The 18,531-nt window shown below is 42.0% G+C and overlaps 1 protein-coding gene across 4 annotated transcripts in view; it reads right to left on the bottom strand.

Annotated features, from left to right (window-relative positions):
* The window catches only part of Eya3 (EYA transcriptional coactivator and phosphatase 3), an 86,306-nt gene that overhangs the window by 9,365 nt on the left and 58,410 nt on the right, over positions 1-18,531 (bottom strand). For 2 of the 4 annotated variants that reach the window (XM_006975599.4, XM_006975598.4), the window contains 5 exons: positions 14,528-14,611; positions 12,049-12,138; positions 8,071-8,129; positions 4,398-4,558; positions 574-688 (listed from right to left, as the gene is read on the bottom strand). In XM_006975599.4, the coding sequence (XP_006975661.1) occupies positions 574-688; positions 4,398-4,558; positions 8,071-8,129; positions 12,049-12,138; positions 14,528-14,611 (509 nt within the window). The remainder of the gene's footprint in view (positions 1-573; positions 689-4,397; positions 4,559-8,070; positions 8,130-12,048; positions 12,139-14,527; positions 14,612-18,531) is intronic. The other 2 variants (XM_042272009.2, XM_076565321.1) reach the window with 1 other exon arrangement.

Raw genomic sequence — 18,531 nt, 5'->3', positions numbered from 1 at the left:
CTCACTCTGTAGACCAGGCTGGCCTTAAACTCAAATACCCACCTGCCCTCTGCCTCTGGAATGCTGGAATTACAGGTGTGTGCTGCTGCAACCATCACCCAGCCCCCTTCATCTTAATACAGTCATTGTTTCTCCCCCTTTTCTTTTTGGAGACAGAGTGTCATGAGACTTCCCTCCAACTATACAGCTAAGGATGGCCTTGAACTGCTGATCCTGCTCCCTACACTTCTCAAGACCTGGGACCAAGGTGTGCATCACTATGCTTGTCTAGAGACCATTTTCATTTAAATCCTGCTTTCTTTCTATTTTTTTCCCCCTTTTCCAAGATAGGGTTTCTCTGTGTAGTCTACCCTGGAACTCACTCTTATAGACCAGGCTGGCCCTGAACTCAGAGATCTTGACAGCCTCTGCCTCCTCCTACATGCTGGGATTAAAGGAGTGCACCACCATTGCCAGCTCATTTGAGCCTTCTAATTCCTGGTTCCTAAACTCCACTTAAGGATGGCCTATCTTGGACTAGGGCTAGGATGCAGTGTCTTGGCGAGGATGAGCCGTAAAGGAACCCCTCCTTACCGAGACTGGATGAGGAGCAGGGACTTGAGCGCAGTTCCTAACCAGGAGTCCGTGAGCACCTCGATCTCGGCTCGTAGTCTCTGCAAGGCTTCCTTCCTCTGGGGGCTGAGGAGGCCTTTGGAGAAAAGCAGACATGCTGTAATCTGACAACAGAAACTTGCCGTGAGGGGCAGTTTGACAGTCAGCATGATGGGATTTGCAATCCCCATGGAAACCAATCTCTGGTCAGGTCTGTGAGGGAGCATCAGATTAGGATACTGAGGTGGGCTGGGGTCCTGGACTGAATACAAAGGAGAAAGCAGCTGAGCACAAGTACTCTTCGCTGCTTCCTGGCTGTAGACTTGATGTGACCAGCTGCCCTCTCCTCCTGCCCCTGGAACTTCTGGAACTGTGACACCAACCCTTCCTTCTTTTTTTTTTTACTTTTTTTTTTTTTTTTTTTTTTTGGTTTTTCGAGACAGGGTTTCTCTGTGTAGCTTTGCGCCTTTCCTGGAACTCACTTGGTAGCCTAGGCTGGCCTCGAACTCACAGAGATCCGCCTGCCTCTGCCTCCCAAGTGCTGGGATTAAAGGCGTGCGCCACCACCGCCCGGCAGCCAACCCTTCCTTCTAAGCTGTTTGTCAGGTGCTGTGCTGGAGAAGAGCGGCCAGTAGACTTGCTATACGTAGAAGCAACTCCCATGAGCCCAAGATTATACGTTCTTTAAGAACTCAAATGTGACTCCTCACCAAATATTCTCTCTCCTATGGACACACCACAACAAGGCCAGCTGACATCAACCTCACAGTGAGGTTCTGGTACAAGCTCTGCTTCCACCTGCACAGGAACATGCCAGTCAGGATTCCGGGGGAAGGACCAATCCCTGCACTTTTTACTTCTGAAACAACTCCAGCCAACAGCATACTATACACTAGATTAACTGGGCATAAAACGTAGCAGGTCTCATACAGAAGCACACTGTCAGACACTCTGAATTACAATATTCAAAGAACAAGGGTGACTTGGATTATAAAAAGTTCTGCATTACAGGGAGGTGTTACTTTTTTTTTTTTAAAGGCAGTCTTAGTGTACGTAACCCTGGCTATCCTGGAACTTACTATGTAGACCAGGCAGGTGGGCCTTGAACTCAAGAGATCCACCTGCCTCAGCCTCCCTAGTGTTGGCATTAAATGTATGTGCCACATGTCTGGCGGGTAGCACTTTTTATATGTTTCCCAATTAGGCTCAGGAGACTCATGGTGTGCTGTATCATTTTCTCCAGGAAATGAGGTCTAGTCAGTAGGCAGGAAAGGATCAGAGATTCACGCTTAGGGGAGGGTGTGATAGAATATTGTTTTAAGGTATGTTACTTTTGTTTATGTTACATTTGTTTAACTCTGTGAAGCTGTATTACTGTGCCTGTCTAACACACCTGATGGTCTAATAAAGAGCTGAACGGCCAATAGGGAAGCAGGAGAAAGGATAGGCGGGGCTGGCAGGTAGAGAGGATAAATAGGAGAAACCTGGGAGGCATAGCACAGCCAGAGAAGGAGGAAGACATCAGGGGCTGGCCACCCAGCCAGCCACAGAATAATAGTGAAAGTAAGATTACAGAAGAAAAGGAAAAAGCCCAGAGGTAAAAGGTAACCATGGTAATTTAAGAAAAGCTGGCTAGAAACAAGCCAAGCTAAGGCCAGGCATTTATAATTAAGAATAAGCCTCTGTGTGTGATTTATTTGTGTGGCAAGCCCCCCAAAAGAATAAAAAATAGGGGGCTGGAGAGATGGCTCAGAGGTTAAGAGCACCAAATGCTCTTCCAGAGATCCTGAGTTCAATTCCCAGCACCCACGTGGTGGCTCACAACCATCTGTAATGAGATGAGGCACCCTCTTCTGGATACATAATAAATCTCTTTAAAAAAAAAAAAAAGAAAAAAGAAAAAAAGAATAAAAAATAAATAGAGGGGAGGTTCTGAAAAAAGAAACTTGATTTCTGAGATCTAGAAGCCCATGATTTTATCTGCTATCAGGGCTGTCACAGGACAACCCAACTGAACTTCAAAGCCCTGTCTCTGGTTTCAGTCACAGACTGGGTGACACGGCAGAACACTTTCCTGGGTAATCTACTCAAGGACTAAACTTCATGCAGCACTGTGTGCAGTCTTTTTTGAGAGTGATGGCTCATAGTTTTAAATACTTTCTTATAAGAGCATATCACTAGTAAAGGAACTGCAAGATGGAAAAATGCACTGACTCAAGTCAGGGAATGTGGCCAGCCTACTACCTTGTCATGTGACTGTGTTATGCTATGCTGGACCCGATGATGGGTATTTCTCAACTGCCAAATGAGGTATTTAGAGTAAATTTCGAATGTCTCTTCTGTTTTGAACAATCCATGGCTAATTAGTTCTGAATAACAGAATTTTAGGACACTACCACCTACAATATTTCTGGGCAGATAAAATTTCCAAGGCCTTTCACACGACAGTGCCCGGACACTGCTGCTATAATCCCAGATCTATTTCCCAGCCAGTGCAGTAACTGTTTGACTTGCCATGATGGGTATAGATATCTGCTATTCAAACTATGGCAGTCTATTAATCAGTACCAATTAACTAGTCAATTAATTAGTATTTGTAACTCAAAAATAAAAAGCACTGCTTCAAATGTAATATATTGAGGTGGTATGGTGAGGGCATGTCCAGCATCCCAGTACTAGGGAGCAAGTTCAAGGATGGGCTGGGCTACAAAATAAGACTGTCTCAACACTGTACCAACAAATCAACCAGTCAACCAACCAATAATCTGTGGAACATATTATGGTTTAGATTTTACCTATTCCCCAAAAGCTAGTGTAATGAAGGTTTATCTCACTGCAGGTGCTTTTTGTTTGTTTGTTTTCAAGACAGGGTTTCTCCATGTAGTTTTGGTGTCTGTCCTGGATCTTGCTCCAGGCCGTCCTCGAACTCACAGAGATCTCTCTGGCTCTGCCCCCCAGTGCTGGGATTAAATGCGAGCACCACCGCCACCAGGTCCCACTGCAGGTGCTTTAATGGGATATTAGGAACCAAGCTACCTTCTCTCCTCTTCTCTTTCCCCTTCCTCTCTCTCGTTTGCAATGAGGTAGCCAGCCTCTCCCTGCCATGATGTTCTGGTTTGCCACAAGCCCAAGATAAGAGGGCCAAATGACCAATAAAACAAATCCTAATTCCTTCCCGCTCTTAAACTCATCATTTCAGGTGTTCTGTCACAGCAATGAGGTGGACTAGCAGCACATTTCCTTTAAACAGATACTTGTCTAAAGGAAATAGCATAATGGTCTAACATTACGTTAGGGGGAATTAGGAATGCAGCGCTTCTACTGAATCCCCATCCTAACAGCCATCAATGGTACAGAGCCTCAACTATCACCGCCCATTCTTTACATTTCAATTTTTAAATTGATTTTTATTTTATCTGTATGTTTTGTTTGCATGTATCTATATGTATAACATGCACACCTGGTGCCCAAAGAGGTCAGAAGAGGGTATCGGATCCATTGGAACTGGAGTTACAGATGGTTGGGAGCCACTATGTGGGTGCTGGGGACTTAACCTGAGTTCTCTGCAGAAGTAGCCAGCACTCTCATTTTAATGCCCCATCCTCCACCATCATCTTCCATTCTAATGGCCACCAGTGGTGTAGATTCTCCAAAGGGTTTCAATTACATCGGTTTGTTTTGTTTTTTTAAATACAGAATTAACACGGCATAAATTCCTAAGAAGTTGCAGGGGGATTTAAGTCACTCTTGGAAAGGAATGCAGGAAAGCACTGAGAACAAGGTTCAGACTGGCTGTCCACACTTACCACCCACGTTGCTTTTATGCTTGTCATAGATTTCTCTCACTTTTCGATAGCGGAAGGCCAGCTTCCTCATCCAGTCTACACCTCCCTGAACGCCCACCGATGAACCGTGGCCACCACTGCCTCCTGAGCCACTGAAACCATCTGTTGAGAAACTATAGTTGCTGCAAAGACAGGATAATGAAAATTAAAATTCATACCGACAGGGCTTGAGATTCTGTGGTCTGTTCTCTGTGTCTAATAAACAAAGCTAATGCTTTAACAGTCTTCTCACGGATATTTGTTGTTTTTGTTTTGAGAAAAAGCTTCATGTAGCCTAGGCTGGCTTCAACTTCACTAGGTAGATGAGGCTGGACTTGCACTCCTCATCCTCCTTTCTATACCTCCCAAGGGCTAGAACAGCAGGTGTGAACCACCATGCATGTCCAGCCTCTCTTTACCTTCTCAGGACAGAATGATGGTGACCACTGAGAGGAAGACAACCTAAGCACCCGCGCTCCCTAGAGGCTGACTTGAGATACAACACTTTTCACTAGTGACCGAATACTATATAGTGAGAAAAAGAATATGCAACTATGTAAATATAATGACAGCTATGTAAAAAGGAGAAATAGAACTGGCCATGGTGGTTCACATCTGTAATTCCAGCATTTGGGAGACTCAGTTTAGAGGATCATAAATGTAAGGTCGGTTGACCCTGATATCCTCCCTATGCTAATTCCCTGCCAGATTCCACCCTCCTGAATGCTTAAGGGAAGTTCCTTGTCTGTGTATCCTGAATAATGGGCGTTAACAGCTTAGATGCAAGATTGTAAAACATCAGTAGCAAACTTCTGCACTTCGGGATCCTCCCATTGTGCTGTAAGCCTGTACTTAACCTCCTACCCCCTTCAAGAAATGACATTCCACATTTAAAATTAAATGTATGTATGAATGTATGTGTGTATGTATATATGTGTATATATATGTGTGTGTGTATATGTATATATATATACATATACATTATATATATATATATAATTGAATGAATACTGCGAATGTAATCTATGAATACCACAAATGTGATTAATATCATGAGTGTAAGTAATGAAAAAAAAATGTAAGGTCAGTTGGGCTACATAACAAGTTCCAGAGCAGCGTGGGCTAGACTTTTTTTCCAAAAACCCAAATATGTCAAAATAGGGTTCAATACATTAAGTGTAAGATTCTATACTAAAAAAAGCTACCAAGAAGCCAAGATGTAGTGGTATACTGTACCAGGCTTTTTCCTTTTGGTCACCAACCAGCTCCTAAATCATGACACAGGGACTTATTAACAGTTTTGAATGCCTGGTTAGTTTAGTTGGTTGAGCATGAGACTCTTAATCTTGGTTGTTGGTTCAAGCCCCACGTTGGGTGCCAAAATGTATCAGGTTTTTTCATTTTGGTCACCAACCAGCTCCCAAATCATGACACAGATTTCATTAGTTTTGAATGCTTGGCCTAGCTTAGGCATGTTTCTGTGGTCAGCTCTTTTACTTAACCTGTTCCTCTTTATCTACCCTTTGCCTTGGCTTATTAGCTTCCTTACTTCTATACATCTTACTTTCACTGCTTCTCTATGTCTGTCTGTCTGGCCTGCGGTGCCTCCTTTGTTCTCCTCCTTCTTCTCTTCCTCCTCCTCGTTCTTTCTCCTGAGCCTAAATTTCTCCTCTATTTATTCTCTCTGCCCACCAGCCCCTCCTATCCTTTTCCTGCCTCTACTGGCCATCAGGTTTTTATTAGACCAATCAGGTACCTTACGCAGGCAAGGTGAAACAAATGCAGTACACCTTTACATAATTAAACAAATGTAGCAAAAACAAAAGTAACACACCTTTATACAGGTGAAGTAATATTCTGAAGCATAAACAAATATAACACATCTTTGCCTAGTTAAAATAGTATTCTACAACAGCACATGCCTTTAATCCCAGCAAGAGGCAGGTGGATCTGAGTTCCAGGACAACCAGGGCTACACAGAGAAACCCTGTCTCAAACAAACAAAGCTGCTAAGACATAAAATGGGAAATCTGATCGTTCACACATACAAGAGAAAACAAACAAACAAATCATGTATAAGCAAACAGGCCACAAACAGCTCAACAGGAGGTTTTCCTAAAGAGACAAAGGAAGCCTCAGCTGTTAAAGGCACAGCACACCGAGGGGCTGCTGCTCTGCAGGAGACCTCCTATCAGTGCTGCAAGACAGGTGTGTCTAGCTCTGCTACGCCGCCGTGAAGAATTACAGCTGAGCTGCTGTGGTAGAGCACGCCTTCAATCCCAGTACTCAGAAGGCAGAGGCAGGAGTTTGAGGCCAGCCTGGTCTACAGACTGAGATCCAGGACAGGCACCAAAACTACAGAGAAACCTTGTCTCAAAAAACGAAACTACAAACCATAGATGAAATGCTTAATTTTAGGGAAGAACATTTTACCTATGAAAAGGGATAAAACATTAAAACAAATTAACATGAAAAGATAGGGCTGGAGAGATGGCTCAGCAGTTAAGAGCACTGACTGCTCTTCCAGAGGACCTGGGTTCAACTCCCAGCACCCACATGGCAGCTCACAACTGTCTGTAACTATAGTTTCAGGGGAAACTTCCCATGGCAAAACACTAATGCACGTAAAATAAAAAAACAAACTGATTAAAAAAAGGAGGGGAGGCCTGTAGAGATGGCTCAGAGGTTAAGAGCACTGGTTGCTCTTCTAGAGGTCCTGAGTTCAGTTCCCAGCAACTACATGGTGGCTCACAACCACCTGTAATAAGATCTAGTGCCCTCTTCTGGCATGCAGACAGAACACTGTATACTTAATAAATAAATGAAATTTTTTAAAAAAAGAAAGAAAAGAAAAGATAGGATAGTTGTTTTTCTTCTAAAGTCTTTAAATGCTTGGGTACTTGCACTGGGCCAGGGCCATTTACATGGCTCAGCAAGAAAACGTGCTTTCCACACACGCTTGGTGACCCGAATGAATCATCAGATACTAAGTAAAGGTAGAAGGAAAGAACTGAGTCCATGAAGTTGTTCTCTGACCTCCACAAGCACGCACGCACGCATGCACACGCATCTATATATGCAACGGTAAGAAACAGTATCTATTTTTTAAAAGATCAGAAGAAACAGTCGCTAACAGAGGAATGAGGAGACTGCCCTGGTTTAGTTCTCACTGCAATAAGACAGCTAAGACTATTTGTTGTTCATAGGGTTGTTCCTGACACCATCAACTTCCACAATTACTGCGCAAAAGTCCTGAGGCTTATATGCAATTAGGACTGCCCAGTCTAGAAGCATGCTTTCCCCTGACAGAAAATCTATGTAAAGGGAAACCAGTAGCAGCAAGCAGTATACTCTTCACTCTGAGATGCTGGTTCATCATCTAGTTATCACTCCTGATATTTCTTGAGGTCTTGGTCAAACGCTACACCACTGAGGCCGTTCTAACAGTGCGTGCAGCTGCCTCCCTTACAGCTCATTACCACTTCACTTCCTTCTCTGCTTCCCATCCTTTTCTATCACTGCCTCATAATATGTCATGGTTTCTGACTCTTCTAACAATAGACAGCGAGCGTTTTCATCTTTCTCTTCCTCTGATCTCAGTATTTTGCACATACTGGACGTCCTGATGTTCAAGGCATCACTATGTTTACCACACCTCAAATCCTGGCCATTGTCATCAGAAGCCACATCTTCCACATGCACCTGGTCACACTCCTGTTAGAAGACAAAATACACTATTTCACTCCAGGGAACAGAAGTGTATTATTACTGCACGACACACTATAAAGGACCACACATGATGGCAGGATGATGCAATATTTCATAGTCTGCTTAGCATGTGGACCTCCCCATTGTTGAAGGACTTGAAGACCTGATATACAGCAGATCATCTTTATGAAACCTCCCTTAACAGTTTCATCACTCAATTCTTCTCTTATCACAACAGTTCATTTCCCCAGGTGAAGGGACCACCACACACCCTCTCACACTGTCCAGTGCCTCTATATCCTCTATTACACTGTAAACTCTGCTATAACATAGGCTGCAGGACTTAGATCTCCTCTGCATCATTTAAGAATTTATTTATTTATTTTTTTCGAGACAGGGTTTCTCTGTGTAGCCCTGGCTGTCCTGGAAATCATTCTGTAGACCAGACTAGCCCCGAACTCAGAGATCTGTTTGCCTCTGCTTCTGAAGTGCTAGGATTACAGACGTGCCCCACCACAGCCCGGCTGATTTATTTTTTTATGTGTATGTGTGTGTCTGCAGATGTACATGTGCAAACTACAAAAGCAAGAAGGGGGTCAGATTTCCTGGGTCTAGAGTTATAGGCAGTTGTGAGCCACTTGGCCTAGGCCTGGGAACTGAACCCAGGTCCTCAGAAGAGCAGTGAGTGCTCTTAATCACTGATCCCTGTCTCCAGCCCTCAATGTATCATCTTCGTCTAATCCAATGTCTTTATGTAGCATGGACCCAATTAATTGTTTTTTGTTTTGGTTTGTTTGTTTTTTGTTTTTTTAAGGACAGGGTTTCTCTTTATAGTCTGTCTGGAATTCACTCTGTCGTCCAAGCTGACCTCAATCTCAGAGATGTCTGTCTCAATCTCCCAAGTGCAGAGATTAAAGGCTTACACACCACTGCCCAGACTGTATACAATTAATTTTTGTAGATGAAACAGATGCTGGTAAAGTATGGTATCAGAAGAGAACCAGCTGCTCTTCCAGAGGTCCTGAGTTCAATTGCTGGCAACCACGTGGTGTCTTACAACCATCTATAATAGATCTGATGCCGTCTTCTGGCATGCAGGTGTACATGCAGATAGAGCATATTCAATACACAAATCTTACAAACAAAACAAAAATAGAATAGCTGGAACAGAAATGCCTACCTACACTATAAGCCTAAGCACAGGCCACCCAAGTCAACGCTTAGATCTAGAACTTGTATTCTAAAGGGGGGTAACATGGTTTTCTCAGGGTCCTACACTGCTGAGTGGTAGAAGGAGACTAGAAGGAGCTTAACTGGCTGCTGTTTTCCCCGACACCACAAGGGCACCTATACCAGAACCCTCTGGGGAAGAAGTTAAGAATGCATATTCTTGGGTCCATGACAGACCTATTGGGACTTCTGGAATTCAAGTCCTAGAATCTCCAATTTTAGGACACTCCCCAGGAGATTCTTACGCCCCCTAAAGTTGAGAACTACTGACCTGGGGGGCAGGAACACATTCAGGTCAAATTCTTCCAGTACTTTCAGTCCTGAGTGTGGACTATGTCTAGAAAATCATTACAAATACAATTTGGGAATAATTATTGGCACACAGTAGGTTTTCAACTAATGCTTTCAACTGATGAAAAACTATGCTGTCTCAACTTGTCAACAAGTGAAGTTGAGGGAAGATGAAAGCATTGTAGAGCTTATGTCAAAGCACTGGATTTAGAGCCAGAGTAATCGGATTTGCTGGAGAACTAGTCTGTATTTAAAAAGAACAGGCTTACTTTGTGTTTGTAAGATGTTCTTTTACTTGCAAATTACTATTTCTAAAAGTGAGGTACTATATGCAGCACACAGTGTGGAGTGTAAAGGCATGAAGTAAAAACTCCGGCTGCTTTCCTCGTCTGTCCTGTTTCCCGGTACCCGCTCCTCCAGTCTCTTCAACAGGATGACTGCTCTAGCCCGGGATGGGACATGACTTTTCCCACCCCGACGCCCACTCTGCACTTCCCCCACTCCCGATCCTGTCATCTGTTGAACCACGTTCACTTCTCAGGGAAACTCAAAAAGCAAAGCCGAGAGTTTTTACCACATAGTATCCGCTTGTTCTGGTCTCCTAGCACCCATCATAAAACAGTGAGTACAAAAGAGCTTCACTTGCACGTGGGTAATACACATGTAGAGAAATACAGTCAGAGCCAGGTGTGGTAGTGTATGCCTGGAACATCAGCACTCAGGTAGCTGAGGCAGAAGGATTTTAAGTTTAAAGCCATCCTGGGTTCTACAGACTTAGGCCTTGTCTCAAAAACCTCCAAGCCAAAAACAAGCAAAAAAACAAAACAAAAAGCCAACACCAAACAAAAAATATTAAAAGCTTCTATAAGAAAACACAGAAGAATATCTTTGCCAGTTGAGAGTAGGCAAATATACTTTAAACAAGAGCCAGAAACATTTTAATATAAGAAATATGTAATAGTAAATTACTTTATTAAAACTAGAAAATTATGGATTTCCAAAAGGCATGCAAAAGTCCAAATTATTTAAAGAAAATATTTATAGTGCATATATGATACCAGACCTTTATCTGTGTCATATAATGACCTTTGACAAATTACACTGAAAAGAAAAAATAGGCAATTAAAGTGGACAAAAAAACATCTAATAGCAACAAGTTACAGTAATCATCTATCAATGAGAGATGAAGGGACCAAAAAGGTAAAATTTTTTTTTAAAAGGTAAAATTAAAAAATAGCCAAGATATAATCAAGAAGCTGGGCATAGGGACTGGAGACGGCCCAGTGACCAAGCTGCTCTTCCAGAGGGGCTGGTTCATTTCCCAGAACCCACAGGGCAGTTGTAATGCCAGTCCCAGGGGAGCTGATGCCTCTTCTGGCCTCCGTTTTATGCTTGGACACAAATATGAATAGAAAACACCCACACACACTTTAAAAAAAAAAAAAGAGAAAAAAGGAAGGAAAATTTTTTTAAAAAGCAGCAGAAGCAGCAGCAGGCTATGCTGGCGTACGCCTTTAATCCCAGAATTTAGGAGGCAGAGGCAAGTGGAGCTCTTGTGAGTTCAAGGCCAGCCTGGGCTACACAGTTTCAGGCCAGCTAGAGCTCCATAGTGAGATCAGCTCATACAAAACAAAACCAATTATGAGTACAATGATGAGACCCTTTATATATTATTTAAATTTAACATATTAGATCACTGACTTTTATATTAGTGTTCCTGTACTTTACTCCTGAATAAAGTAACCATGACAAATATGAATTTTTATTTTATTTTTAGAGAACCCATGATCTTCCTTCCTCAGCCTACTAACTGCTGGGGTGATGGGTGTGTGTCACCAGACCTACCTCAGAGGGACAGGTTCTGAGAAACCCACATACTTTCTTTCCAATGCCATTCTTTGTATTAACTCCTGTGCTTAAAAACCTATGTGTAAAAGCATCTTAAACTCTTTCAACAAACTCTAACTTGGCCTCGCTCAGCGGGTAGAATGGTTGCCTCACACACACAAACCCCTCTCTCTGTTCCTCCTCCAGCACTGCATAAACCCCCTGCATGGTGGCACACCTGTAATTCTAGCACAGGAGGTAGAGGCAAGAGAATCCAAGTTCAAGGTCATCTCCAACAGTGAGTTTGAGACCTGTTTGATCTATATGGGACCGCCGTCTCAAAACAAAATGAGACAAAACACGTCTCCAACTCTTCTAAAAAAACGAAACAAAATCAACTAAGTCTAAAGTAGCTCTACTGAGATCTGGTGATAACCATGACATTGTTCTTCCCAGAGACAGGGGCCCTTGGTGTTCTGTTAGCATAACCTTTCCACCTACTAAATACAAGCCCAGGCACTAACAATTACAGAACAAAACACCTCACAGAAGCAGAAAAACAATTTAAACCACTTACCTCTAAGTCATTGAAAAATAGATGTGTATCAGCCACTTCAAAAATCATTTCTTCCATTGTTAACCCTGAGCCAATTACTACTGTTGGGTCCTGGAACAAAAAGAAGGAGTGAGAAGAGTGCTCGATGCAGTACTCACAGCACTGGTTCTGACTTTCAGACATTTCAAAACTACTTTGAGCCGAGTCTAACACAATACCAGTCACACGGTACTTAATTCTTACTGATACAACTTCACTCACATTTATCAGAACCTGGGATTACAGAATACAGAGGCTATGGACAGCTGTTAATAAAATGTCAAGATTTCAATTTTTAGAAACCAGTATTTTCATAAAAGGGAAATTATAACAATGATTAAAATACTGCTACTGTAATGTGCACAATCCCTTTTCTGTTCCTATGACACGTGGAACACCAGATACCTAACAATCCTACCAGCCAGGAAGTAAAGAAGGCCAGAGTCAAAGTATGTGCAGGACAACCAATGAGGTTGCTTTAAAATGTAGCATCAGTCTTCACTTAGAGCGTATTTTCCAAAGGGATTAAGGGATGTAGTTTTGGAGCTTCTGTCCACTGGCCAGGCTCTGAAAAGTACTCACAGAAGAGATTCCTGGCAACCCAAGATAACTAGAAGTAGCAAGACAACAAACAGTTATTTTTATAATTTATAATTTATTTCTAGAAAGGAAGAAACATGATCCTGGAGATCATGTGTAGAGAAACATATTTCTACACTCAGGAGACTGAGGCAGGAGGACTGAGTTCAAGGACAGCCAAGGCTACACAGTGAGATTCTGTCTTAAGAGAAAAAAGAAAGAACGCAGAGCTAGCCTTCTTACAACTCATTCTTCTGCTAAAGTAATGTTTACACTGCAGATTAAACATACTAAATTTTGTTTGGTACAATTCATTTTTTAAAAAGCACATCTACTTTATTTCTAGGGGTAGTGGCTCACACCTGTAATCTCAGCACTTGGGAGGCTTACAGGCAGTAGGATAATTGACATTCAGAGACCAGTCTGTGCTACAGAATACTACCTTGTCTCAAGTAAACATAAATTTAACATAAATCATGTGATAATTTCGAAATCTATTTTATCTGTATGCTTAATTTGTTGCATAGTATTTGTGTAACTATGCAAAGATGTGCTGCATTTGTTTAACTATGTAAGAACATGTTGAATTTATGTTGCAGAGTATTTATTTAACTATGTAAAGATGTACTGCATTTGTTTAATTATGTAAAGATGTATTGCTATTTTACCTTGCCTGCCTAAGGCACCTGATTGATCTAGTAAAAAGCTGAATGGCCAATAGCTAGGCAGAGGAGGAATTTAGGCTCAGGAAAGAAAGAAAATGAGATGCCAGGGAAACACCAGGGGCCAGCCAGACATACATGGAGGAAGCAGGAAAGTAGGACATACAGAATGAAAGAAAGGTAAAAACCCCAAGGCACAACATAGATGAACAGAAACAGGTTAGATTAAGTTATAAGAGCTAGTGGGACAGGCCTAAGCTAAGGCCAAGCATTCATAATTAACAATAAGTCTCCGTGTCTTTATTTGGGAGCTGGTTGGTGGCCCAAAGAAAATGGCAATTACATTTACTTATCTCTATCTCATTTTTGGCTAAAGGAAATTCTTATGAGGTACTTTAGTGATTTAAGGCTCAGTAGGTTAGTCTTTGGAATACATAATCTGGAGATTTTATTCAAGTGAATCTTATTCCTACACTTTACTGCTTATAAAATTAAAAATACACTTATTAATTTTGTTCTCTGTGTGTGCACGTGGTCAGAGGACAACTTGTGGGGAGTTGATTCATCACTTTCACCGTGTGGGTACTGAGGCTTCAACCCAGGTCTTTAGGCTTGGCAGCAAACACTGACCTGGGAAGCCATCCCATCAACCTGAAAACGCACTCTTGAACAATTTCAGCTTTCAGTACTGCTCCTACATCAAGTGTCTAGCTTAACCATCAATTCTACCTAGTTATGTGGCCTGCCTGGCACAAACCATGTAGTCAAGTTTTATACATGGAAAGTTCAAAGCCAACAAGGCAGGACTAGGAATGTAGCTCACTGGTCAGCATTTGTCTCGCATTTGTGAGGCCCTGGGTTTTATATGTATGGGTGTTTGGCCTGCATGTGTATCTTTGCATCACATGGATATGGTGTTGGCAGAGGCCAGAAGAGAGTGCGTGGATCCTCTGGAACTAGAGTTACAGATGTCGTAAGCTGTCATGTGGGTGCTGGGAACCGAACAAAAAACCAAACTTGCTGCTCTGCAGCAAGTGCTCTTAATCACCAAGCCATCTTTTGAGCCCCAATCCCTAATACTCATATATGCATATGAGCAAAAAGTCAAGAGGGCAAGATAGGCAGCAGAGAAAATGGATTTTCTACCTTAACAGTCGGGAGAGTTAGGTCAGCTGCTCATCTCGCCAGAGGAGGGAGTTACAACAAAAGACTTGAGTTACCTTTCCATACTTCTGAGCATAGGATCCAGTAAGAAGGGAATGAAATATGATGATGGTTTCATCCAAGTCCCAGAGAAATACCCGCTGGGGGGAGGAGGGGGAGAGACAAAAAAATGAGTTATCTGTCAATCACAGTGGAATAAAATGGGAAAAAAAATCCACAAATATGTAGGAGTTTAATAACACAATTTTAGATAATCAATGGTCCAAAAAAGAAATCTAAATAAAGTTAGAGGTGAATGGTAGTAATTAATATAGTGTAAATAAATGCAACATATTAAACTTAGGAGACACAGTCAGCAATGCTGAAAGGGAAATTTAAATGTAAATGCATACATTAAAAAAGAAGGAAGCAGCTGGCACGGGAGCATGCCTGCAATCCCTGAACTGAGTAGAGACAGGGACTGTTAACTGCTGTGGCCCACCGAGCCTACATATAAAGAACCCGTAACAAAGGGAAGGAGGCAAAGGAAGCAGAAAGCCTCAGGGAAGAGCTCGTGTTTTACAGGGCTAAGGCTCTGGGTTCAATCCCCAGTCCAAGAAGAAGAAAGCTCTCAAATTACTGCCACACCATAGTATCCATGCAAGGACTAGACAAGAAGGGCACACCGAAGCCAGTTACAAAGGAGGAAATAGTGACGTAGAAAGTAAAGAGAACAGAGCAATAGAGAAAAGCCAACGGAAAGCAATGATGGGGTCTCTGCTGTGGGATGGTCTGTATGTCAAATTGCTCTGATTGGTCAATAAATAAAACACTGATTGGTCAGTGGCCAGGCAGGAAGTAGGTGGGACAGGGCTCTGAAAATATCAACAGAGCTGACATTCACCAAGATTGACAAAGGAAAAACATCTCAGATTACTACGACCACAAACGCAAGCGCAGACAATGCTGTGACTCTCGAGAAACCAGGACCCAGACTATGAATTCTCAACAGCTGTGTGCCAACAAGTTGGGTAACCAGGTAAATAGTTTAATTCCTAAGAAACACACAACACAACCTAAACTGGCTTGAGAAAAAGCAGAACTTTGGTAAAACCTACCACTGATAAGGAGATGACGCCAATAATTTAAAACATCCCACCCCCCAAAAAAAAAGCCCAAGATCCAGTGGCCTCACTGGTGAATTACAGTAGAGATTTAAGTAAGAATTAACATCATCCTTCCTAAGTTTTCCCACAGACACACTGAGAAGGAAGGAACACTCTCTAATTCATCCAGTGAAGCCAGGGCTACTCTAAGACAGACAAGACCAGAGCATCATGGAAACGACAGCCCTCATGGAAAACGGTGCACAGATCTCAACCAAACAGTAGCAAGTCAAATTCCCCAACATATAAAAATAACTATATATCATGACTGAGTGGGGTCAGTTCTTGGAATGTAAGGACGGTTGATTCAATCCATAAAATTAATCAATGCAACATACTAAAAGAGGGAAAACACATGATAATCTCAATTGATACAGAAAATGCATCTGACAAAAATTCAGTGCCTTTTCATATATATATATCAACAGGCTTGAAGTATAATGTCTTCAATACATTAAAAAAAACCAAACCTGATGTTTTAATGCAATGGGTGATTTTAAAAAAAGATTAAAAAATCAAGCCCATCGAAAATAACACTCAGGAGTAATTTAACCAACAAAATAAAAGATTTGCATAATACACTGAAAACCCTAAAATACTGCCGAGAATGGAAAAACATAAATATGAACATTCACAGAGTGGAAGACAATATTGCTAAAATGGCAACACCCAAGTCGGTCTACAGCCTGAATCACATCCAATTCTCCTGTGTTGTTTACTTAAAATTCTTTCTTTAGGTTTATTTGTTTTTATTTTATGTGTATGGCTGTTTTGCCTGCATGTACATCTGAGCACCATATGCATGCCTGGTATTCTTGGAGGTTGGAAGAGGGCATCGGGTCTCCTGGGACTAGAGTTATGGACAGCTGTGAGCTACCATGTAGGTGCTGGGAACCAAACCTTGGTTCTTAACAAGTACCCTTGACCCTAACCCACCTCTCCAGCCCCTCCACAATGTGTGTTAAAGTTAAACTCAAGTTAAAACAGTGTTTATGTGAAACTGAACTTAATTACTATAATTTAAAATAATCTGAGGTTAAAAAAAGAAAAAGAAACTTTAAAAATTCATAGGGAATCTGACAGGATCTCCAAATAGCCAAAATCGGCCTGGAGAAAGGACAAAGGTGGAGAGTCATGCATTTTAGTTTCAAAACACTACAAAGCTTTAGGACTCAAGGTCATGGAAAGATGTTTAATATCATTAGTCATTAGGGAAATGCAAATAAGAACTACCTTGAGATGTCACTTTACACCCAACAGGGGAGCTTTCATTTTAAAAAGGGGAGGGGTTGGGTGTATCACTGGGAGCTCCAGGCTTGCCTAATTTACATAGTAAGTTCCAGGACAGCCTGAGCAATGAGGAGAGACCCTGTCTCCTCCTCCTCACCACCACCACCACCACCACCACCACCACCACCACCACCACCACCACCACCACCACCACCAAAAATACAATTTAAAAAGGGGAGAGGAGGGGTTGGGGATTTAGCTCAGTGGTAGAGTGCTTGCCTAGCAAGTGCAAGGTCCTGGGTTCAGTCCTCAGATCCAGTTTAAAAAAAAAAAAAGGAGAGGAGAAATAGCAAACATTGATGACAATCTGGCTAATGGCGGGAATGTAAAAGTGTAAAGGTCTGGAGACTCGTCAAAAAGCTGAAGCTGAACACAGAATAAGATCTAGCAATTTTCCACTCCTCTGGATATAGAACTCAAGAAGTATAGTATGAAGTATTCAAAGCCTCATTATTCACATTGGCCTAAAAGTGAAGTGTCCTTCAACAGATACAAGATAAGCAAGATGCAATACGCATGTGCATACACAATGGAGTATCATTCAGCCATTGAAAGAATGAAATTATGATCCATGCTGCAACAGATGAATCCGCAAAGCATTGCACCACTGAAATGAGCCTGACAATGGAAGCAGACTGTCCGTTCACAGGGAGATGTGTCCAGACGAGGCAAAGTCACAGTAGCCGAGGCAGAACAGTTGCTGTCATGAGCTGGGAACGAGTATGGGAGTCACCGTTGAAAAGGTACCGAGGCTGTTTGGGATTACGAGAAGGTTCTGAACACAGGGCAGAGGGGCTCATGCCTGTCACCTCAGCACTTTGGAGTATGGGGCAGGATTGCCCAGGAGTTCAAGGCAAGAGCAAGACTGCCTCAAACAAAGAAAAACAAACACAAAAATGTTCCAGAAATGGTGGCTAATAAATTTAATAACACTGGATGATGCTCTTAAAATGGTAACGTTGGGGCTGCTCGTGTAGAGGTTTGACTCCTAGCACCCATGTGGGCTCACAACTGTCTCTAACTCCAGTCTCAGGGGACGAGACAACCTCTTCTGTCCCCTGTAGACACCAGACATGCTCATGGTGTACAGACATGCATGCAGGCAAAACACCCACACATAAAAAAAGAAAAAAAATCACTCATACACATAAAAATTTTCAAATTGTAACAAACAGTAAAGTCCTTTAAAAAAGCTTTCTTTAGGTGGAGTCTCAGGCAACTCATGCAAAGGTGACCTTGATCTCCTGGTGCCACCTTCCAAATTCATGGGATTACAGGTGTGTACTATATCTAGCAAAAATGGTACAGTTTTGCATTATATACGCTTTGGTACAATTTTTAAAAAAGAGAGTTGTCCATTTTTCCTGAGAATGATATCAGAACGTTAGTTTCCCTATTTCTTGCTGTGTTTGCGCCCCAGAAATGAAGAGGAAGACAGATTCTATAGAGCAGTTTCAATTTACTTAAAATTGAAAAGAAGACATTTAAGTTTATCTCTTTACTTTAAATAACCACATCAAAGAAAAACTAAAACCACAAAAAAAAAGGAAAAATTTTAACATTAGGATTTTGTATGTTTTTCTATTCTTTCCAACCCTAACTGAAATCTCTGTCCACAGGAAGTG

The sequence above is a fragment of the Peromyscus maniculatus genome, chromosome 2 (genome assembly GCF_049852395.1).
Source record: "Peromyscus maniculatus bairdii isolate BWxNUB_F1_BW_parent chromosome 2, HU_Pman_BW_mat_3.1, whole genome shotgun sequence".
Classification (NCBI taxonomy): domain Eukaryota; kingdom Metazoa; phylum Chordata; class Mammalia; order Rodentia; family Cricetidae; genus Peromyscus; species Peromyscus maniculatus.
This window is presented reverse-complemented; position numbering and strand designations above follow the sequence as displayed.